The sequence below is a fragment of the Simochromis diagramma genome, unplaced genomic scaffold (genome assembly GCF_900408965.1).
Source record: "Simochromis diagramma unplaced genomic scaffold, fSimDia1.1 OVJJ01000044.1, whole genome shotgun sequence".
Taxonomy (NCBI): domain Eukaryota; kingdom Metazoa; phylum Chordata; class Actinopteri; order Cichliformes; family Cichlidae; genus Simochromis; species Simochromis diagramma.
Window position 1 is genome coordinate 397829 of NW_024386942.1, and position 23304 is coordinate 421132.

General features: G+C 42.8%; 1 protein-coding gene across 1 annotated transcript; it reads left to right on the top strand.

Annotated features, from left to right (window-relative positions):
• The first annotated feature begins 1393 nt into the window (after positions 1-1393).
• On the top strand, positions 1394-18560 carry LOC120737275. Its single transcript, XM_040037885.1, has 7 exons — positions 1394-1640; positions 2466-2813; positions 4939-5271; positions 5357-5464; positions 10519-10845; positions 17987-18326; positions 18453-18560. The coding sequence occupies exons 1-6, from the start codon at positions 1604-1606 to the stop codon at positions 18151-18153; spliced, it is 1320 nt and encodes a 439-aa protein (XP_039893819.1). The 5' UTR covers positions 1394-1603; the 3' UTR covers positions 18154-18326; positions 18453-18560.
• Positions 18561-23304: the final 4744 nt, after the last annotated feature.

The following is a 23304-nucleotide window of genomic DNA, read 5'->3' on the forward strand; positions in this document are numbered from 1 at the left end:
CTATACTACTGTACTATAATGTTGGTCATATGGGTGGTACTTCAAGAGCCATATATTTTATGAGGTGGTACTCATTGTGAAAAGTTTGAGAAGCACTGGTCTATGTGAAACTTGATATCAGTAATAAACTAGGGTGCATCAGTCATTGATTAGTTTGACTGACTGCAAGGAAACGGACTAAGTTGAACTAATTCTAAATCGTACTGTAGTTACACTGATTTCAGATTTATATTCATGGTTTCATATTTACATGTTTCTTCTCAGTTTGTTTGTTTTTGGGCAAATTACATTTATTAAATGAACATGCTCAGAGTTGTGAAACTTCAGCTCCCACAATGCTTTGGAGGCTATCAAAAGAAAATGCATGCACGTCAACTATAAATACACACCATGAGGCGTTAGTAAGGTATCAGGGCGTAATGAATTCTTCATTTAATTATGGAACATTACTCCTGCATTAACACAAATCATCATGTAATTCATAAAAACAGATCTAAGTGGTTTCGTCGTCTTCTGGGTTAAGTCAGGCACTTATTGCTTACCTGTGTCTTACAAAGGAAACAAAGGACAGCTTGACCTGAAGACTCAAACACGTCTCAGTCATGTTCACAATAGAAGGAGGAAACGCATTCAAAGTGATACAGAACATAACAAATATAATGAGATGAAAATAAAATCTGTTTGAGGTTTAAAGAATGATCAAATCTATAAATGACCAGAGTCTAGGTTGAGAAAAAAACACTTCTTAACTGAAGTTACAGGCTGGACTCAAAAAACTTTGAGAAGGGAAAATCCACGGTCTGTATGTCCAACAATCTCAGCAGGTAAGTCAGGCTAAAACTGGCTCCTGGGAGGAAAAGAGGACAAAGGCAAACGCAGAAACAGCAGACTGACCATACAGAGGTGAGTAACCACCACTATAAACCACTGTAAGTCCTCTGTATTTAAAGGAGCCAGCTGTGTTCCAGCATGGTCCCTCCCCTGTGGTGTAAGGTGTGGTTAACACATGCGTAGGTTCTATACTGCACAGTGTTTTTATACGGTTGTCCACGCTTCTCCCTCCTTCCTCCGCCTCTCACTCTTACCCCACTCTTCTTACTTCTAACACATTTCCTGTTATGTTCTTTTCCTCTTTTCACCACATCCAAACGGTCACGGTCTAACTTCCTGATGAGTCACTTAAACACTGATATTGAAAATCTAGAACAATTATTACAAAATTATTACTTATTTTTCTGTTTTAAAACTCTGATTCATTGTCAATATCGTATGATTTACTTTTAGCTCAATCAGAATGCATATATATTCTTTTTATGACTCTGTGTTCAGCACTGTTTTTTTTTTTTTACTTTAATACATAAAAACTGAAAAAACAAACAAAGTTATGTCTTCAAAATATGACACATGACTCAAACAGCACCACACATCCTCGCTGCATGTTGTTTCTCCTCTGAGTTTAATTGTGAAAGTCATTTGCTATAAAAAATATTTTATTTTGAAGGATCAAAAGGAAATTATCAGTGTTCCTCTCTCTAACGTAAGAGGACCAAACCTTTAGTGCAGCAGCAGCTGCGTGTTGTTGTTATCAGGACTTTAACTGGAGATGAAGATGTTGCTGCCGCTCCTGCTCCTCGTACTCGGTAAGAGCGCTCTTTGAATACAAACACAACGACACAGCTGTTTGTGCTTTTAGACAACATAAAGTCTAACATGAGTTTACTGAATGTAAACTGACTCTACTTGACTTTATTCCTTATAACCCCCTCTGGGACTTCATGCAGGGCGCTCACAGGGTTACAGCTGAGTTCATATCTGTTTAAGACGAACTATCTGTGTGTTCCAGACGTCTCTGTTTCTTACTGATAGAACCACAAACCTGCCAGAGTGTAGTGACGTTTGACAAGATTAACGACTATGGCAAAAAAAAAAAAGAAGATGAAAAAGTGTCCAATGATACAGATGAAAATTGGTTGTGTTGCCAGTTGTGTGTAACATTGTCAGTGGTGACACTTTTCTATATTGTAACACTGGGATGTTTATTTACTAATAAACTGTTTTCTCTGTGTGTGACTGTTTCTGCCTCGTTTGATGTTGTTGCATGGTGAGGTTATGTGTTAAAAATTGATGGACTGCGGTGTCATTATTAGCGCTGCTGTCTCATAAAAAGAAGGTTTCTGGACTCAGATCTGCTTGTATCTGTGTTCATTTTTTAACCAAATGCTGATATAAATAAGAGATGGTTTCCTCCTTTCACCTCAGTGTTGTTCAGACATCCATCAGTTTTCTTTAACATCTTTGATGTCCTTTCAGTGTTTGTTGGAGAGGAAAGATACATGTTTGAATACTTTTCATAATTACATTACGTTACATACACTTTCTGAAACGACTTTGTATGAACCCAAGGAGAAAATCCACTGCAAATACATAAACATGTTTTTGTTGTGTGTGCTTGTGTCTCCTTCCAGTTTCCCAGCATGCCCTGGCTCCGGTGGTGGAGGTGTATGAGGGGGAAATATCTGTCAAGTTGCCTTGCGAGTACTCAGGTGTTATACCTGAAAACCCCACAGTGTTGTGGACTCGCAATGATCTCAACCCCAAATCTGTCCATGTGAGACGAGAGGAAACAGATGATCTGAAAGGGCAAAACCAGCGTTACAGAGGGCGCACATCAATGAGGCCTGATGCTCTGGACACTTCAGACTTCAGCCTCACTCTGAGAAAACCCCAAATGACTGATAGTGGCAACTACACCTGCTCCATCAGAAATGAAAGACAGGAACGGAAACTGACCGACGTACAGCTGCATGTCAAAGGTAAGAAACCCAACACCTGTGATTATGAAGGTCAGAGGTCAAACTAAAGGGTAACAAAAGAGATCCTTCTAGTTCTGAAAGCTGATAAAATAGTGGTAATGTTTTCTAGATGCAACCACACTGGAAAAATAAAAACATGAACACCAAAGAAGAAGAAAATAGAATCTTATTGGTACAATTTTTGGTGTTTCTACTAAATCTGGATGATTTGATCCAGAAATTCTTACATGTGCAGGAAAACCAGCACCTGAAAGGCCTAATACGGACAGACAATAACACAACATGACTGTTACTTAAGTGTGATTACTAACAGTAGTACTGCGAAGACCTGGCACAGTTTTGGCTCACAATCTGTCCTGATAGTTTATCATGCAGAATAGAGATTTTAATGACTTTATTATTGATATTTATTTTAACTGACAGCAGAGTCAGAGGTCAGTAACACAGATGCTCAGATCTCAGATCAGGTCAATTCCATGATTAAAATCAATGTGACTGAATCTGCTTCTTTAGTTACAGAAAATACTCTCAGCCCTTCCTTTCCCCTCCCACATTTTGTTATGTAACAGCCTTATTCCAAAATGGATGGAATCAGTTTTTCACCTCCACTTCTACCTGCACAAAATCCCCATAATGAATACGGAAAAACATTTGCTTAAAATTTGTCCAGGTGTATTTAAAAAAGCTAAAATTAACAGATGGACAGAAGTACTTACAACCTTTTCTGGGACACTAAAAGTTGAGCTCAGTTGAATCTTGTTCCCTTTGAGAATATGTCAGATGTTTGTTGATTGGAGTCCACCTGTGGTCGATGCAGTTGATTGGACATGATTTGGACAGGCACACACCTGTCTGTATAAGGTCCCATGGTGGACAGTACATGTCAGAACACAAATCGAGCCTTGAAGTCCAAGGAATTGTCTGCAGACCTCTGAGACGCTATGTATTGAATCGAGTTTGCCAAAAAGTCCCTGAAGGACTCTCAGATCATGAGAAAGAAAATTCTCTGGTCTGATGAAACCAATATTGAACTTTTTGGCCTGAATGCCAAGTGTCATGTCTGGAAAAAACAGGCACCACTGGTGGTGGCAGCATCATGCTGTGGGACATTTTACAGAGGAAGAACTAAAGGTTTTCCCAAATACACCAATGTGTAGAGACCTCCTTGATTACAACCTGCTCCAGAGTGCTTGGACCTTAGACTGGGGTGAAGGTTTATCTTCCAACAGGAAAATGAACATAGAGACAAGATAACAAGGAAGAGCTTAGGACCACTTTGTGGTGTTTGTTCTTGAGTGGTCCAGCCAGAGCCCAGGCAGGAACCCAATCAAACATCTCTGGAGAGATTAGACAATGCCTTTGCACTGACACTCCCCATCCAGCCTGATGGTGCTTAAGAGGGTCAGCAAAGACGAATAAAGAAAATTCTAAAAATAGCTGCCATACTGAGAAAGACTGAAGGCTGTAATTGCTGCCAAAGTTGCTTCAATAAAGCACTGAGCAAAGTTTGTGATTACATGTTATTCTCATTTTTTTTAATACATTTGCAATCATTTAAACAGTACCCTGTCATTGTGAGGTATGTTCAATTCAATTTTATTTATACAGCGCCAAATCACAACAACGGTCGCCTCAAGGCGCTTTATATTGTAAGGTAGACCCTACAATAATACATACAGAGAAAACCCAACAATCATATGACCCCCTATGAGTAAGCACTTTGGCGACAGTGGGAAGGAAAAACTCCCTTTTAACAGGAAGAAACCTCCGGCAGAACCAGGCTCAGGGAGGGGCGGGGCCATGTGCTGCGACCGGTTGGGGTGAGAGAAGGAAGACAGGATAAAAACATGCTGTGGAAGAGAGACAGAGGTTAATAACAGATATGATTCAATGCAGAGAGGTCTGTTAACACATAAACCTCTCTGCATTAACACATAGTGAGTGAGGAAGTGACTGGAGGAAGGAAAAACTCAGTGCATCATGGGAATCCCCTGGTATTGTTTGTGTAGAAGTGTGAGGTGAAAATGAATGTAATCCATGTTGGAATAACACAATGTGGAACAAATAAAGCACTGGGAATACTTTCCAGATGCAATTTTTATATTTTGGTTTACTGTCCTCTCAGACCAACAGGTTGAGGTGGAGGTCGTTGAAGGATCAGAGTCTGTCATCCTGCAATGCAACACAACACCTGACCTGCCTGAGGACACCACAGTGAAGTGGACGAGATTTGACCAAGAAATCATGATGGTCCATGAGTATTCAAATGGAAGTGACCAACTAAAGAACCAGGACGACCGTTACTGTGGTCGCACAAAGATGAACAAAGACCTGCTGAGAACTGGAGACCTCAGTCTGACCCTGAAATACCCCACAGAGAGAGACAGTGGAGGATACATCTGCACCATCTACAGGGACAAAGACATCCTGAGACAGAAAGTAGTGCTGCAGGTCAAAGGTCAGAGATGTAGATAAAAACCAGGATACAGTGCAGGACTGAGGTCAGAGTTCAAAGGTCATGTTGTTTTTGTAATTTTCCACAGAACAGTTTCCTCCTTGGGCCACAGCTCTCCTGATTCTCCTGGTTCTCCTGGTTCTTCTTGTGGTTTCTGGAGGTCTCATATATTATTTCCGTCAGTATTTCATGTCAGGTGAGTGTCTCCTACTACACTACCCATAATGCCGATGGTTAGCAGGTGTCCTCTGGTGGCTCCTTGACTGTGGCTCACACAAACTTGTTCCAGAAGCTGAAAGAGTTGAGAGTTACAAACAGCTGATACAGAGAGCTGAAGAGAAACTTCCAGGTTTGTTCCAGAAGTCAGAAAACCTCCTTCAGACTCAGTCATTGATCAGTGAAACAGCTCCACAACATGACTTTACTAAACAGTGTGTGTGCTTCACTGCATTGATCTGTGAACTCAGTTTTCTTTATGTAGTGCAAATCATAACAACGGTCACCTCAAGGTTCAAGTCATAGATTCCACAATAATACAGAAAAAAACCACAACACAAACATGAATCATGAATCTTATAAAATAACAGGTCATTATAAAAACAGCAATAACAAAATTCACACTGATCAAATGGAGCCATTCTCTCACTTCTTTAACTTTAAACTCCTTCTGTAGATTTTTCCAGAGGCAACTTATTCAAAAGCTTTTTTTCCCCCAATTCTGTTCTGACTCTAAGGACACACATATACACACAAATAAGAAAGAACAAACCCAAGCAGAGATTTATAGATAAAAATAAACCAATGAGAAAATCTTCAGATATACAGAGTTGGACATTTAGCAGCAGCATACAGAGAACAGTGATATACATGACTTCCACAGCCAGTAATAAAATATAAAACACAATAATGGAAAGTGTCCAACCTCTTTATTCAATCCAATAACTCTTTAACTATTGACCAGGTGCATTCATAGAAGCAGATCACTGTAATCCACTAAAGGTAAAAAGTTACAGCGATGAAGTGTTTACTCATTTGGAGAAGAAACAACATTTATGCCTCAAAGAAAACTTAGTGTAAATTTCAGCTCAGCAGCCTTTCAGTGTGAGCTTTAAATGACAAATTATGATCTTGTCACGGTCTGCATCTGGGTCACTGACCCACGACCATGACAGATCTATAATGATACCTAGATATTTATAAGATGTGACTATTTTTTATTTTTAATCCTTTAACTGGTTTTGTTCTTAGGAAGTGTCTTCTCCACTTGAACTTGAACTTATCTGAATTTAACGCCAACTTAATTTGAGTCAAATGGGACTGAACAACATCAGAGGCAGACTGCAGAAATTCAAGTTTTTGCACTTCATCTGAATAAAAATGCAATGCAGCATTTTTATCTATGTACATAGAAGAGCAGTGGTCCTAATATGGAGCCCTGGGGAACTCCTTTGGACACACTGTGTTCTAGCTGACAAATAATTTGATAACCAACTCACAGCATTTACAGCTACACCAATATTCTTTAGTCTGTTTACTAAAATGGCAGGACAACTGTGTCAAAAGCCTCCGACAAACCAAGACAAAGAACAGCTCAGTATTTTTTTCAGTCCATTGCATTAATAATGTCGTTCACCACTTTAATAGCAGCAGTTATTGTGCTGTGTTGTTTACTGAATCCTGATGTTAGGAAATAATTAATTTTTCTTGGGGTTGTTCATTAATAAGCTTTTGTAAACTTAAACACAGTATTTAGATGTGGGCCTGTAGTTATTAACATCACCTCTTTTCATCAAAGAGAGAACATTGGTAGATTTCCATATTTCAGGGATCTCAGTGTTCAAAAGACTAAAACTAAAATTACAAGTTGGCGATTCTGTTATAAAATCTGCAGCCAGTTTAAGAAAATAAGGATCAGGTTGATTTGGTCCTGCAGATTAATTGGGATTCATTGTGATCCAACATTCATTGGGATCAGAGGAGAAAAGCTGAAGGCCTGAAACACAGACTGAGTTTGAGTTGTTACAGAGAGAGCCTCCTGTTTATTAAGCTGTTTGAAATCTGATGTAAAGATTCAAATAAAGACCCTGAAGAAACAAAATGTATAAAGCACTTAAAATATAAAATTTTTCAGTAAAGTACGTCAGCCTTTTAAAACAAAATCTGGTATTTTGGTGGCTATATCCCCTTAATAATATTTTATTATTTTCCAGAACTTTTTAGGATCATTAAGATGTTTAATGATTTTTCAAAGCTAAAACTCTGATTTGGCCTTTTTTAATTTTAGAAGGTTTAATGATTTCTGCAGAACTCCAAGGACAAAACTAAGCATTCTGTAAATATTCCATGCCAGCTCTACATCAGTAATGAGGTGGATTCTGTTCCAGTTGTCGTCCCAGAAATCATAAAATAAATTTTGCTCACAGAAATTCTTAAAATATCTTAAAAACTATTTGAGGCTTTGATTTTGGGAGCTTCAATTGTCTGACTGTAGCGATCACACAGTGGTCACTGACCTCATTTGAAAAACACTAATATGTGTGTGTTAGTTCTAGTTATGTACAGGTCCTGGATCAATGTGATGAATTTAGAAGCAGTAAATTAGAGTTGATCCAGGCCTTTGTGTCTTTAAAACGTGCCTGTAAATGATATGACAGGTATTAATCATGAAAATCGAATGTGTATCATCTGCATGGCAATCATACAAATCTATGAATAATTTTTGTGTCTGAAGGAAACTCCTCATTTACATGAACAAACTGGAATCTATCAGATGTGATTCAAACCACTGCAGTAAATTTCCTTTATTAACTATGGTGTGTTCTAGTGTTTGTAGTAAAATGTTGTGGTCTACACTGAGGTCTAACAGGACAAGCACAGAAATAAGTCCTCTGTAACAGGTGATAAGGAGAACATTAGTAACCTTCACTACAGCTCATGTTGTGCTTTGTTGTCCTCTCAGTTTATAAGGTGGAGGTGGATTCAGGGGTGGAGTCTGTCCAGCTGATCTGCAAAACCACAGTTTGTCTGCCTAAAGACGCTAAAGTGGAGTGGAAGGATGCAAACGACAGGAAGGTCCACGTGTATGAGAACGGCTCTGACCGGCCTGAAGAACAGGACGATAAATACAAGAACCGAACAAAGATGAAGAGAAACTTACTGGAACCTGGAGACCTCAGTCTGACCCTGAAACACCCCACAGATGGAGACAACTCCACCTACACCTGCACCGCCTACAGAGGGGAGGGAAACATCCTGATGAAGAAACAAGTGGAGCTGAAAGTCAGAGGTCAGTGCTGTAGATACAGGTCAAAGGTCAAAGGTCAGACTCATGATGGTGGTTCAGTCTCAGTAGCTCCATCCAATAATGTTACAGTGTTAGCATGTCTGATGTTTGTGGCTGTTTTGGTTTTTATTTGATTTCCAGCCAAATGTAAAAGCTTCAGCAGATGAACTGTAGGAGCAAAGTTCATGTGTGAGACTTCATCTGAAAGGTAACATCTTCTAGTTTCTGAACATGTGTTTGTTTAGCATGTGGCTGAAACACAGGCTAAGCTAAGTCAGCTCAAATCTCAGTAAAAACCTTCTTTGGTCCTCATCTATAATCAGTCATATCTGAGTCACAATAACTAGAAGATGATTTCTAGCAGAAGTGTGAACATCTCCACATCCTTTCTCCATGTTATCATCCAAAGCTGTGTGAAGTTTCAGAGCTCTGCAGCTAACAGAGACTTTCAGTTTGCTGCTCTCTTCCTCTGACAGCTCCATTCTTAGGGAGCGTTAGTTCTCTGTTTCACTTTATTCCACTTATTCAGTCTGATGTTCTCTGATCTGTTTCTCTTGTTTAGTGTCTTCAATGCTGCCAGTGCCTCTCTTTGCTTTAACCAACCTTTCTCTTTATTTCTGAGCTTTTTAAGGACTTTAACTGATGCATCAACCTTTGAAAATGAAAAGAAATCAGTCAGATTCATGGCTGCATCAAAGTGTCACATGTAGTTCTCCACATCAGCTGGATTATATCTATAGCAGCAAACAGCAGCTGATGCACAAATCTTTGTCTGTGTGAATAAAGTTGGATCAGTTCAAATAGTTTGTTGCTCTGCACTTGAAAGCAGCTTGTACAGTTTCCTAACTAATACTGTAATTCTGTACATGAGATTTTATTGGCTGTTAGTGAGCCAATCAAGAACATTCAGACCAATCAGGTAACTGTGGGGGAGGGATGTGGAGTTGACCTTTTGGCATTTAACCACGAGCTGTAAACATGGATAAGGTTAGCAGAGAATAATGTCTGTTAGTGAGGTGGATGCAGAGTTTAGCAACGATAGAGTTGGGTGTCATCTCCACAGCTCATAATGTATGCTATGCCTTCTGATGATACTGCCTAAATGAAGCATGTATAATGTAAACAGAATGGTCCTAGCACTGAACCCTGTGGAACACCATAATTAACCTCAGTGTGTGAAGAGGACTCTCCATTTACATGAACAAGTTGGAGTCTATTAGATAGATATGATACAAACCACTGCAGTGCAGTACCCATAATACCTACAGCATGTTCTAATCACTCTAATAGGATATTTTGATATGAATGGAAGGTTGAAGATTGGCCTATAATTAGCTAAGACCACTGGGTCTAGAGATGCTTTTAAAGTAACGCTTTACCTACTGTCAGCTTGAAGGCCTGTGGTACATAATTATTAGAGATAGGTTGATCATATGATTTGAAGCGTGAATTAATGTCAGGACTTCTTTGAGCAGTTTTGTATGAATGGGGTAGCGAGTCCAGCTGTGACTGTTGATTTTCTATTGAATGGACTTTTTCAAATCCAGCTGTAGGCCTGTGTTTGTGAGCTCATTAACAGCTGTTTGTTTAGAGAGACGTGGTCCTCACAGGACAGCCACTACAAACATATGATTTTATAGAATATGATGCATTACTGCAGATTCAACACAATAGAAAGGATTTGAAATGAGCTCAGCCTTAAACATGTGCAGCAGTAATATTGATCCACAGACACTGATGGGAACATTTTTCTGCACAATAAGTACTTTGACTTTTCATACTTTATGTACAATTTGCCAGTACTGCAGTTTTGTGTGTAGTGAGGTGTTTTCATGGTGTTTTCTTGGTGCTTTTACTAAAGGAAGGCTTCTATCAAATTCTTCCACATGTTGTCAAACTGAGCTGTGTGATGAAGTGAGTGTGACAGAAACACTCAGACTGTGTTTCTTACTTTGTTGTCCCCTCAGTCCCCCAGGTGGAGCTGGATTCAGGAGTGGAGTCTGTCCAGCTGCCCTTCAAAACCACACTTCACCTGCCTAAAGATGCTAAAGTGGAGTGGATGGACAAAAACAACAGGAAGGTCCACGTGTATGAGAACGGCCCTGACCAGCCTGAAGAACAGGACGATAAATACAAGAACCGAACAAAGATGAAGAGAAACTTACTGGAACCTGGAGACCTCAGTCTGACCCTGAATCGCCCCACAGATAGAGACAACAGGACCTACACCTGCACCGTCTACAGCAGGGAGGGAAACATCCTGATGAAGAAACAAGTGGAGCTGAAAGTCAGAGGTCAGTGCTGTAGACACAGGGCAAAGGTCCTACAGTAGCAAACAGCAGCTGATCCACAAATCTTTGTCTGTGTTAATAAAGTTGGATCAGTTCAAATAGCTTGTTGCTCTGCACTTGAAAGCAGCAGTTTTGCTAATGCAGTGTAGTGTTCTTCTCCCAGTGAAGCAGCAGCATTCAGCCTGTTAGTCAACACAAATGTCTCCATCCAAGCTCATGTTGTGCTTTGTTGTCCCCTCAGTCCCCCAGGTGGAGGTGGATTCAGGGGTGGAGTCTGTCCAGCTGCCCTGCAAAACCACACTTCACCTGCCTGAAGACGCTAAAGTGGAGTGGATGGATAACAATGCAAAGGTCCACGTGTATGAGAACGGCTCTGACCAGCCTAAAGAACAGCACCAGGTTTTCAGAGACCGAACGAAGATGAATGAAGACCTGCTGAAAACTGGAGACCTCAGTCTGACCCTGAAACACCCCACAGACTGGGACAACTGGACCTACACCTGCACCGTCTGCAGCAGGGAGGGAAAAATCCTGATGATGAAACAAGTGGAGCTGAAAGTCAGAGGTTAGTGCTGTAGATACAGGTCAAAGGTCACAGGTCATGTAGGAGTTTATTCTCTAAAAGCTTTTAGTTTGAATCTATTTTCAGTTCATTCAAATAAAATAAATTCTTTGATGTTTTGATCTAAAAGCCAAAAATGTCAGGCGGAGCAACCGTGTGTTTAAATTAACTAAGAAGACCATTAAAATGATCCTAACTTCAAAATAAAAGCCTCTGGCATGATGTGAGTTTGGATCAAATCAATAGTTTTGTTAGTTTAGTCCAAATCAATGTAAATGTATAAATATCAATAGTTTTAAAGCTGCTGAGATCATTCAAACACTTTGATCCAGTCATTTGGATGTTGTCACATGTCAACCAACACCTGGGTGGAGTCCCAGCTGAAGCTGAGAGATACTCAGAGATCAGAGACAGAAGCAGCTGTATGTAAGCGTTCTACAGGACTGTTTACACAAACCTGATATTACTGATGTCTCCTAGATAGATCTCATTCAAGGATTCAAAGTGTTTATTGTCATGTGTAACAAGAGAAAAGGGCATTTCTCTGTGCAATGAAATCCTTTCTCTGCTGTCCACCTACAGATGCCGATTAATATATACAATAGAAATGAACATATAAATACAAATAGTACAAATAAATAAATAAGGACAGAAAGAGGAGACAAAATATGGAAATGTGAAACATAGATGTGTGCAAAGAGCTGTAGCTTAATATGGTGGTTTAATATGCAGGATGACCTGATGTGCAAAAAACGTTATTATTACTGTTCAAAAATAGGTCAGCTGTTCAAGAGTCTGATAGCAGTGGGGAAGAAGGAGTTGTTGAGTCTGGATGTTCTGGATTTCACGCTTCTAAACCTTTGTCTCGAGGGCAGAAGTGTGAACAGTGGGTGTTGGGGGTGTGTGGGGTCTTTGAGGATGTTGGCAGCTCTCCTCTGGACTCAATGGTAGATGCTCTGCAGAGAGGGCAGCGGAGTCCTGGTGATCTTCTCCGCAGTTGCTATCACTCTCTGCAGGCATTTGGTCCATAGCAGTAGTGCTGCAATACCATGCAGTGATGCAGCTGGTCAGTGTGCTCTCCACAATGCAGCTGGAGAACCTGCTGAGGATCTTGGCCGACATACCAAATTTCCTCAGCCTCCTCAGGAAATACAGCTGCTGCTGAGCCTTCTTGACCAGCTGTGTGGTGTTCAGTGTCCAGGTGAGGTGCTCAGAGATGTAGACGCCCAGGTACCTAAAGCTGCTCACCCTCTCCACTCCAAGGCCCCGGATAAACAGTGGCTGGTGAGGCCTCCTCTTCTTCCTCATGCCCAATATCATCTCCTTTGTGTTGTCAGTGTTGAGTTTTAGGTTGTCGTCCTCACACCATGACACCAAAGTGACCACCTCTCTCCTATAAGCCACTTTGTCCCCTCCAGTGATGCGAACTTCAAAATAATGTTATCTTTGTTGGAGGTGACACAGTCGTGAGTGTACAGGGTGTAGAGGATGGGGCTGAGGACGCAACCTCCGAAGGCGGAGCTGTAATCAACAAAAAGTACCCTGATGTATGAGTCTGTGTTTTCTAGGTGGGTGAGTGAATAGTGAAGGGCAGCAGTGATGGTGTCTGATGTGGACCTATTTGGCCTGTAGGCATACTGCAGGGGAACCAGCATGTCTGTGATGTTGCTCTGGATGTAGGCCAGCACCACTCTCTCAAAGCACTTTGCAATGAGTGGAGTGAGTGCAACTGTTCTGTAGTTGTTCAGGCAGGTGGCTGGGCTTTTCTTGGGGAGAGGGATGATGGTTGTGACCTTAAACATGTGGGGACAGTGTTCTGGGAGAGGTTGAAGATGGAGGTAAGAACCTCAGCCAGCTCATTTGCAAATGCTTTAAGAACCCGTCCCACCATGTTGCCTGGTCCTGCTGCCTTTGAGGGTTGATCCTCCTCAGGGCTTTGTGCACCTGGTCTATTGAGACTGCTGGCAGGGGTGGGGGTTGGGTGGTCTGGAGGGTCTGGAGGATTTGGGAGGTCTCAAAGCGGATGTAGAATGCATTGAGATCATCCAGCAGACTGCCTGCAGAGCTGATGGTGCTGGTGCTGGTGGTGGCCCTATACTCTGTGCTGCAGGCCTTGCCACATGCGCCTGTGGTCAGCAGAAGAATAGAAGCCATCCAGCTTCTCTCTGTACTGCCTCTGTTCCGCTGTGATGGCTTTCCTCAGTCAAGACTTTGCAGCTTTGTACAGCAGTTCTCCATGCTGGCTGCAGTTTGAAACACATCCCAGTCTGTTTGGACAAAGCAGACCTGTAGGATGCTCTCAGTCTCTGGTGTCCAGAGTTTCACAGGTTTAGTGACAGGGTTCGATTGTTTCAGTTTTTGCCTGAAAGTCGGGTACTTGAACAGAGAGATGTGGTGCAGCCCTGAATGCTGTAGACAGGGTGTTCTTGTCACGGGAAGCAATGGCCACGTATTGGTGGTATTTTGGGAGTGCAGTCTGTAAGTTGCATTTATTAAAGTCACCAGCAACAATAAAAACAGCATCTAAATGAGTAGTCTCTAATGCACTGATGATGTCATAGTTTGCCGAGCGCTGCTGTGGAGTCAGCTCACGGCAGGATGTAAACAATGGCCAGAAGCACAGCTGAGAACTCCCGCGGCAGATAGTAGGGGCAGCATTTCAGCATTAAAAACTCCATATCTGGCGAACAGTACTTGTTGACAGTCTGTACGTCTCCACACCATGATTTATTAATCAACGCACACACACCTCCCCCAATACCCTTACCGGAGGCTGTAGGCTCCAAGGAGGCTCCTTGGTATATGGAATGGGTCTGCAGTTGAATGGTGCACACTTTGTCTTGAGCCAGGTCTCGGTGAAAATAAGAGCGCAGCATTCTCTAATTCCCCCGCCTCCCCCTCTTGCGTTGCTTATGTTGTCGTTTCCGAAGTGCTATCCTGGGGTCAGTTGAGTCACTAGGGCTTGGTGTTTCAGGGAGTGGTGGTGGCGGTGTCTGCCGCGGCGAACAATGACTTGAAGTTGCGGTGGAAGGGTGAAGTCCAGAGGATTGTATGTGTTACCGATGTCAAGTAGTGCCTGTCTCGGGTATGTTAATAGTGCACTGCACTTATCAAGTGCAAACAAAGCAAAAAGTAAGCAAAAACAAACAACAAGTTGGCATCTGAGAGCGGAGCAAACAAACACTTCTGCCTCAAGGGGCAACATGTTGAAAGCAGAGCGCTGTAAAGGAAAGGGCTGTGATTGGTTCAGAACACGTCAATGAGAAGAAAGGAAAGCTTCAGAGCAACATGAATGAAACAAAGTGTTTTGATGACGACTGAAAGCCAAAACTGTCCCTGAAATCAGAATCCAGTTCATCTCCAGCCCTGTCAGCAGTTCCAGCTGCAGTGCTGTTACAATAATAGTCATCACTTCTAGTTTCACAGCAGCAAACTGGGAACATTCAGCGTCTCAAAGATTGACCTGTTAGCACCTGCAGACATTGTTGAGCTGGCTCTGCTGATCTTGTCTTCATTTCTCCACTATTTGGAGAAGCTTCAGCAGGATCCACAGTCAGAGTCAAAGTGGAGTTCTAGCATGGACGTGACGCTTCAAGAAGCTTCAGACAGACAGTGTTCTCCAAAAGTTCTGCTCTAAAAGGAAACTTTGAGCTGGCTCTGTGATTGTTGTAGTCAGAAGGATGGAGGCTGGATCTTTGATGAGTGCTTGCACACAGGCTGTCTTTAAGTATTCTGGGACACAGCCAGAGGACAGACAAGTGTTCATTATTGGAAGCAGCCGAGGGGCAGGGACATCCCAAACTTCACTCAGGAACTTTGGAGGAATCATATCTACACAGCTTGATGAGCGTTTCAGTTGTGCCACAGTCCTTCAAAGCTCCTCCACAGAGACTGGAACAAAAGAAGATCAGATATTGTGGCTGGGGTCGGGGACATCAAGAAAAGAATCAGGAGCTGCTGTTTTGGATTTCCTCTCATTCATTTGATGCTTCAGAAAGTTTAGAAAGTGAAGACGTTCCTCACTCGATGCCGTAATCTGATGAAAACTTGCAGGATTTCAAAGACGCTCCACTGAGCTCCAAAGAGCTCTGGGCTGTGCTTATTAGAATGAATTAAAGGAGAGAAATAGCCTCGCCTCCTTCACCTGTTCATTGAAAGCAGTCGTTCATGCTTTCATCTCTTGATGACGCAGCTGAAGATTCACCTTCTTCCGTCTCCTTTCTGCCCTCCGGCATTGTCTTTTCAGACTGTGAATGTCTTTGTGGATCCAGGGCAGCGAGCGAGCACCACGTTTAGTCCTGATCTTAAAGGTGCAGTTGAATCTAAAGTGGATGTACAAAGGAGGTTCAGATCATTCAGAGTGTTTGTGTGTGTGAGGGAGGAGGAACACCAGTGGTGGTAGAAACACTGATGAACATGTTTCTCCTGCTTCCTCATGAAAAGAGCGTCAGCGTACTGACACAGCTGCTTTTGCCTGATCACTTGGAAAAATGATCTCAAACAGAATCCATCAATGATCAGAGAGAAACACATCAGCTCAAAGCCTGGAGTTCATACTGAAGCCCACAGTTATATGTAGGCCAAGCAACACGCTGTTTGAAACCAATGAATTTACTGTACTGAGGAACTCAAATGAGTCAGTAAGATCATCAACATGGATCTTAAAATCAGCAGCTCAGATCATGTGATCACACATAAGAACCATGGAGCAGGAAACATCTGAGAGTTCAGCTGCAACTCTGATGGAGTCTTAGGAGGGCGGAGATACCTGCACAGATAGGAGCTGTTTCACACTTTAACAAGCAGCACCTCCAAACTACACCCTTCATCCACCTTAATAGGGGAGCATTTGAAGCCAAAGCTCCACCCACCCAGCCACTTTCTCTGGGCTGACTGAAACAATCATATGTGGGGTCAGAGTTCACAGACTAGACAGTCCTCTCCAGATTTCATCATGTTTCTGTTCAAAACATCAAATCAAGCTGATGGGAAGTTGTAGAATCCTTCAGAATAAAAGCCTGACTATTCAGAGCTCCAACATTAAGAAGAGCAAAGTGAACCAAGGTGGATGGAGGCAGCAGAGAAACTGTAGGGTGGAGCTGAATGCTTCATCAGTGAGATGATGCAGCAGATTTCCTCCACCTTGCACAAACTGTCCTGTTAGTTATTATGACTGGAACATCCAAAATGTCTCCAGAGGCTCCGAGTCCAGCTGAACATGTATTAGTGTTTAGAGTGGAACTGAGCTGATAGGGACTAGGACCTGGGGGACGTCAGTCAGTGACGGAGCGGTCAGCAGGTGTGGGCAGGTGTGGACAGGTACTTGATGGAGTGTTTCCTGCTGGACTCCATATGATATGTTAGCAGAGAGGATCTGGCTCCTGATTGGTTGAAGTGGAGCCCATCTGCTGCAGAAAGATGCCTCCTGTCCCAGAAAACATTGAAGTTGTCTCTAAAGCCCAGGCTGTGGGAGTCACACACAGAGGAGAGCCAGGTGTGGAGGCCGAGCAGCCGCCCAAACGCCCCACGGCCACAGGTGGGAGTGGGGCCGCCGATACAAACTCTACGGTGGGCTTGTTTCACAGCCTCACAAAGACACACAAAGTCCAGTTTGAGGAAGTGGGAGCACTGTTTGGAGTCCGGTTGGTGCCCATGTGGATAAGGATGGTGTCGGCCTCCGGACGGGATCGTATTCTGCCAGGAAACTTGTCTAAAATGTCCCAGAGCGTCGGGCCGGGAAAAGACAGAGCGCACGCCTCCTTTATTGTGAAATTCCTCACCATGGTAACTGAACACATCAGCTGGTCTGCAGCAGGTATGTTCAGAGTTTGAGGCTCAAAGTGTCCCATTTTCACTGATTGTTTCCCGACGACATGCTTCAAGTGTGATATGGATCCTCTGCTGAAGGAATCTGCTTTCTATCCACAACCTGTTGATCCGTGTCTGACTAACAGCAGCGCAGGAAGCCCTGCAGTTACAGAGAAACTGTCTGAGTCGCATTGTTGCTGCAGTTTACCTGCAACTGCTGTGAAGAAAAAGTCTCACTGTGTTTGTGTTTGGTCCTAATCTGCTGCCTGTCTGTTTGACATGCTGGATTTCCAGCTGATAGATGACAGATTAGAAACTGATCAGTCTATTGATCACACAATATTCCATCAATAGAATTGATTTGACTTTGATTTGTGTAACAAAGTGATTTCCACGTCTCCTTCATGATGTGACAGTGTCAGAGCTGAATGCACTTGTAGAGTATCATGTTTTTATGGCTCACATTTAAAGTGTTGCAGCTCTAATGTACAGCTGTCATATTAGAAATAGAAGCAGCTCTGATTTTAGTGCTCAAAGAAATCTATGAAGTTATGAATTCACACATGAACAGTTTTCTGCAGCGTTCCTCTCGGCCTTATTTGCAGCTCCACTCTTGTTTTTGCTCTAATAATTATTTCTCTCCATGAGCTGTTTCTCTGCCTGAAGGAGGCGCCACTCCATCGCTTCATTTAGTGCAGAACAAGAGTCACATGATGCTGCTCTGAACACCAATCACACTTTGTACAGCTCATGTTGTGTTTGTTGTCCTCTCAGTGTGTCAGGTGGAGGTGGAGGAGGGGGCGGAGTCTGTCCAGCTGCCCTTCAGAACCACACAAAACCTGCATGGAGATGTTAGAGTGGAGTGGAAGGACAATTTTGGAAGATACTACTACGACAACAGGAAGGTCCACGTGTATAAAAATGGCTCTGACCAGCCCTGAAGAACAGCACCAGGTTTACAGAGACCGAACGAAGATGAATGAAGACCTGCTGAAAACTGGAGACCTCAGTCTGACCCTGAAACACCCCACAGAGAGAGACAGTGGAGAATACAGCTGTGTTGTCTACAGCATCAACATCTGGAGATTCAAAACAGTGCAGCTCAAAGTCAAAGGTTTGTGTGTGTGTGTGTGTGTGTGTGGTGTGTTGTGTGTGTGTTGTGTTGTGTGTGTGTGTGTGTGTGTGTGTGTTTGTGTGTGTGGTGTGTGTGTCTCTGCACTGTCTTGTGTCTCCTCTGCAGGGAGAGTTCAGGTCCCAGGATCAACAGGGGACATCAGGAACAGAAGCAGACTTCCATTGATCCGGACTCCTCTGATATGGCTGATCAATCAGTTTGATCTGTGTGTTCTTTGATTATTGATCAGTGATGTCAGAGTGGAGTCAGTGTGATGTTGTTGTTGTGTGTTTGAGACTTTTAGTGTCCATGAAGGTCTCTGCTGCCGTAGATCCTCTGAACTGTGACAGAGGTCTCACTCTGGAGGAAACTCTCAGCACTTTCCAGCAGCTCCTCCATCATGGAGGACGTTCCCTCACTGTAACAGGTGGAGGAGAGAGGAGAGGAAGCACAGGTGGATCCTCTGAGGAAGAGGAGCGTTTCTGCAAACCACATGATCACATGACCAGAGGACAAGCATGTGCAGAAACACATTAAAGTCAGCCTGTAAACACGTTTGTGTAAATTCTAGTCGTGTTTTTCTGTCACATTCAAATAAAAGCAGAGAAAGCAGAACAAATGCTGAAGCTGTCTGTGTGAAATAAAGGAGTTACAGTACTCACACACACACACTCACACACACACACACACACACATCTGTCTCCAGCAGCTGTCTGAGCTGCAGTCTGTATTGTGTGTGTAATATCTTCATGTTTCTAATATTACAGTTTTATCTTCAGGTGTAAAATCAGCTGCTCTGCTGTCTTCTCTCCTGATCCTGTGTGATTGATTAGATCCTGCAAACGCCACAAATTTCATTCCAGCTTTGATTTGAAAGCCAGCGAGTAAAAGGATCAGTGATAGTTTTCAGAGCGATGCCAAAGCTTGGGTTCCTCTCCTACAGCAGCTTTTCTTTTCTCTCCCTGTGAAATACAGCAGCTGGACCTTTAGCTGCAACACACTGTGAGACAAACTGCACACAAACAGTTTGTGTGTTTGCTGATGTTTGTTGAGCTGATAGAAACGCTGCATTTGAAATTAGCTGACACTTCAAAAACGTTCCTCCCTTTATGCTCGCTGCTCTTCAGCAGGGCTAGCTAGATGCTAAAGTAGCGCTAACACAACTTACCTGCAGTCGTTCAGGTGTCGTCCCAAAAACATCTCAAATAAAAAGAAGAAAAAAGAAGCTTTTCTGTCAGGGAGGCGGTGTCCTTCTCACCTTCAGACATGAGATTAGAAAGAGAGAGAGTTCAGATCACAGTGCAGATATGAATGAATGAATCCGTGCTCGTCCTCACGGCTCCTGCATGCTTTTAAAAAAGTGTGTGTTCAGCTCTGATCTCCAATCTGTTCTTTTCTCTCTTTGTTTCCTGGGTTCATGATCATCATCACACCGTCTGAGGCTCCTAAATATCCACGTTTGCTTGTTTCACTTTCACACTCTGGGAGTCAAAGATGTTTCAGCTCCAAACTCACTGAGAGCTCCTCGTGCCCACCACGTGACCACAAACATCTTTGTGCTCACGTGCTGCTCGTGTCTGAGACGCTTTAGTTTGAAGGAGACAAACTGCAGACGCAGCATTTCCTGTTCCTGAGTGTAAACCTGAGCATTTGAAATGAGCTCCACAGGGAAGCTGTAGGTGACAGAGATGCTCACAGACTCACTGACGTTACAGTCTGTCAGCATCACGCAGTATCACAGACACACGGGAAGATTTAGTGCAAGTGCTGAGAGACACACAGCAGACATGTTGACTGGAAACATGTCAGACTGAAATAAAGCAGAAGCACATGTTAGCACATGCTAATATGATGTGGATGTGTTTAGTGTGGGAGCAGGACTCACCTGAGACACACCTGTGTGGATGCTGCTGCTTCCTGCTCTGCTCTTTCTGCTGATTCAGCTTCTTCATCACGTCTGAGGCTCTGTCACAGTTTGTTTGTTAACATCATCATGGACACAACACAAGCACATCTATGTGACATTTCCTATGATTGTGATTGATGTGGATGTAGAACATGTCACTATCTCATTGTTTAATAAAGTCAATGTTCCATTAGAAACACAGACAGTAGAATTATAAACAGAGTTTGAAACACGAGACATTTGATGGAAGTTTGACCTCATTTGACCTTGAAGAGCTCAGAGCTCCAAAATGGCTCTAAAGAGCATTATTATCACTTTGACCTTCAGATCCATCTGTTGACCTTGAAGTGAGGTCAGAGGTCAGATGTGAGCTGATATCTTCATGTGCTCCTTTCTACATGTTGATGATCCACAGCACACTTGTTCCAATCCTGGTTTCTAAGTTTGAGGCTTTTCTCAGTTTCCATCAATAAATCATGAAGTCGACCTTGAAGACTTGGGTGGATGTGAGCCAGATGTGAACAGATGGTTACCATGAGCCCGCTCTACACCCCTACAAAGTTTGATCAGAGTTCATTCACAACTATTCGAGCTGTCGTGTTCACACACAGAACGACACGCACACACACGCTACCACAAACATAACCTGTGTTTTCAAGGTGAGCTAAAGCTCCAGGTGTCACATCAAACACTCACAGGGAAAACACCAATCACAGCACGCACACATATACTGAACATGACAGAGAGAGTTATTAGAGACCAGCTTTTATCAGATTTATTCTTCCTCAAAGTTCCAACAGAGCCGAACAACCCAGAGGGAAATGTCCGGGTCCTCCCAGCAGCCAGTGAGCTTCTGTAGAGAGGACACGTGAATAAAGCCGCAGTGATCCACAAACACACACAGCTCTTTGCTGCCTTTGACTCCTTACTTGATGCAACAGCTGATGCTGTCAAACAAAAACAAGCTTCATGTTGACGATCAAACTGATCTTTATTGTCTTTCTTGCAGAAAGTTTCATTATTTCATGGGCAGCTGAAAGAAGTAAGAAGTGCAGAATATGACAGGAAATAAGTGGAAGAACAAAATCTTCATTTCCTCCAAGTCTTCTGGGCCTGGATGTGATGGAAACACTCACTGAGTCCACTGCTGTGCTCATCACTGAAGCTCATAATGCAGCAGGTAGTATTGCACATTTGCAGGACTGAAACATGTTGGAAACCTTGGAGGATTTCCTGCTTCTTCTCCAGGTCATTGAAGCAAACTGCTGGGCCTGAGCGGGCAGTTTCCCATCGAGTGTCCAAGAACTCTTTAACATGGTGGAGATTTCATAGCCACGCTGTAACCACGCTGTAAGAACACGAGGATGATCCACCGTCACCGTTCTCATAGGGGGTCGTCTGATTGGTGGAGTTTCTCTGTTGTTGTCGAGTCTTTACTTTACAGTAGAAACTCCTGCAGGTGACTGTTGTTGTCATTTGCTGCTGTAGAAATAAAACTGAAGGAGTTTTGCAGGTAGAAGATATTTGATTTACAGCTTCTCACACACGAGACCAGGCCTGCAGCTAGCCATTATTTTAGTGTGTAAACAGACTCCGCCTCTCTGTGTAAACAGGCTCCGCCTCCACGTTAAACTGTGACATCATCAGCACTGCTGCTGTTATCAGTGTTTGTGTTTAACACTGGAGGCTGTGTGGGCTTAATGTGCTCAGACTTTGATTCACACGCTGCTCATGAACACGTTTCTATTGGAGGTCTGTGAAACATGGAAGCAAAGAATTTTATAATCGAATTATTGGAATCACTCGATGAATCGTTGCAGCTCTACACGAGACACTTTCTTTAAAAACCATCAGACTGCTTTCATACATGTTAACGCTTAAACACAGAAAACTTCAGCCTGATATTCCCGACGTATGAAACTATGTTCAAATCCAGATGAACTTTTTTACAAAGAGCCTGTTTCTGTTAATATCATATCAAAAGTCTGTGATGGTGTTCGGTCTCGTTTCCCAGCTTTCCTGTTAAACACAACACTTTCCAGTTCAGTGAAGTCCAGTGGATGGTGCTGCCTCTGCTGGTTCCTTATACTGCAGTGTTGCTGGAATACTGCTCTGCTCTCACCCACCTCCTCCTCGGCCTCCTGAAGGTCTCCACCTCCACTGCTGCCTACAGACTCAGCAGCCTGTCCATTCTCCTGAAGTGCTCCTCTTCTTGGCTCCACCTTGTGGATGCCCTCCTGAACTGTTTCTGCTCCCATCTGAGTTTTTATTTCTAAGTTCCTGTCTGTTGGTCGTCTGCTTCCACTCCTGGACTCTGAAGCTTCTTCTGTTTTCTCTGATTTTCACTTTGTTCCCCTGGAGATGTTTGTGCTCTTTGGACGTCTGCATGAAACCTGATAAACTGTTGGTGTGTTTGTTTAGACTGTGTCAGGTTTGAATTTGGTTCCACTCACTCCTGGATCATAACAGTTTTATTTAGAAGAGGTCAGAGTAACATGTTAAACATGTTCATATATTTTACTGTTAAATTCCACTTCTCCTAAAGCTGTTCCCACAAAACAACACATTTATAATAAAGACAAACATTAATAAACAAGTTTTTGAAAATGCCAAAAAGTTTCTAACATTTAAGAATAATTACAGACCAAATGAAGACTTTAGATGCAAAAAGCTCTGAGTTAGTTTTACACCTTTGTTGTGAATGAGGCTCCTGTCTGTAATTTGGACAAAGACAAAGATAACCTGAGTTGATACAAAATGCAGTTTATAAATGATGATTTCATTGATTAAGAGAGAAAAGTCATCCAAGCCTGGTGCTGTGTAAAAAAGTAACTGCCCATCTTGTTAAATCATGAATTAACTGTGATGAACACTTTCTTTAGAAAGCTGAGTTCAGTTTCACTAAACACACCTGATTACTGACAGAGCTGCTGAATCAAGAAGTCACTTCAATAGTCGCCTTCTGGCCACCTGTGCCTCAATTTTATTCCACAACCTAGACATCCACATTACTCATGCTGCCATAACACATACATATAGGGCTGTGGGGGTGGGCACCCTACACGGCGTCCA

Bases quoted from the DNA above. Each gene is read 5' to 3' on its own strand.
- LOC120737275 (XM_040037885.1), top strand. From the start codon at position 1,604: ATGAAGATGTTGCTGCCGCTCCTGCTCCTCGTACTCG. The intron at 1,641-2,465 runs GTAAGAGCGCTC...GTCTCCTTCCAG, and splicing joins GCTCCTGCTCCTCGTACTCG to TTTCCCAGCATGCCCTGGCT. The intron at 10,846-17,986 runs GTCAGTGCTGTA...TTGTCCTCTCAG, and splicing joins AGTGGAGCTGAAAGTCAGAG to TGTGTCAGGTGGAGGTGGAG.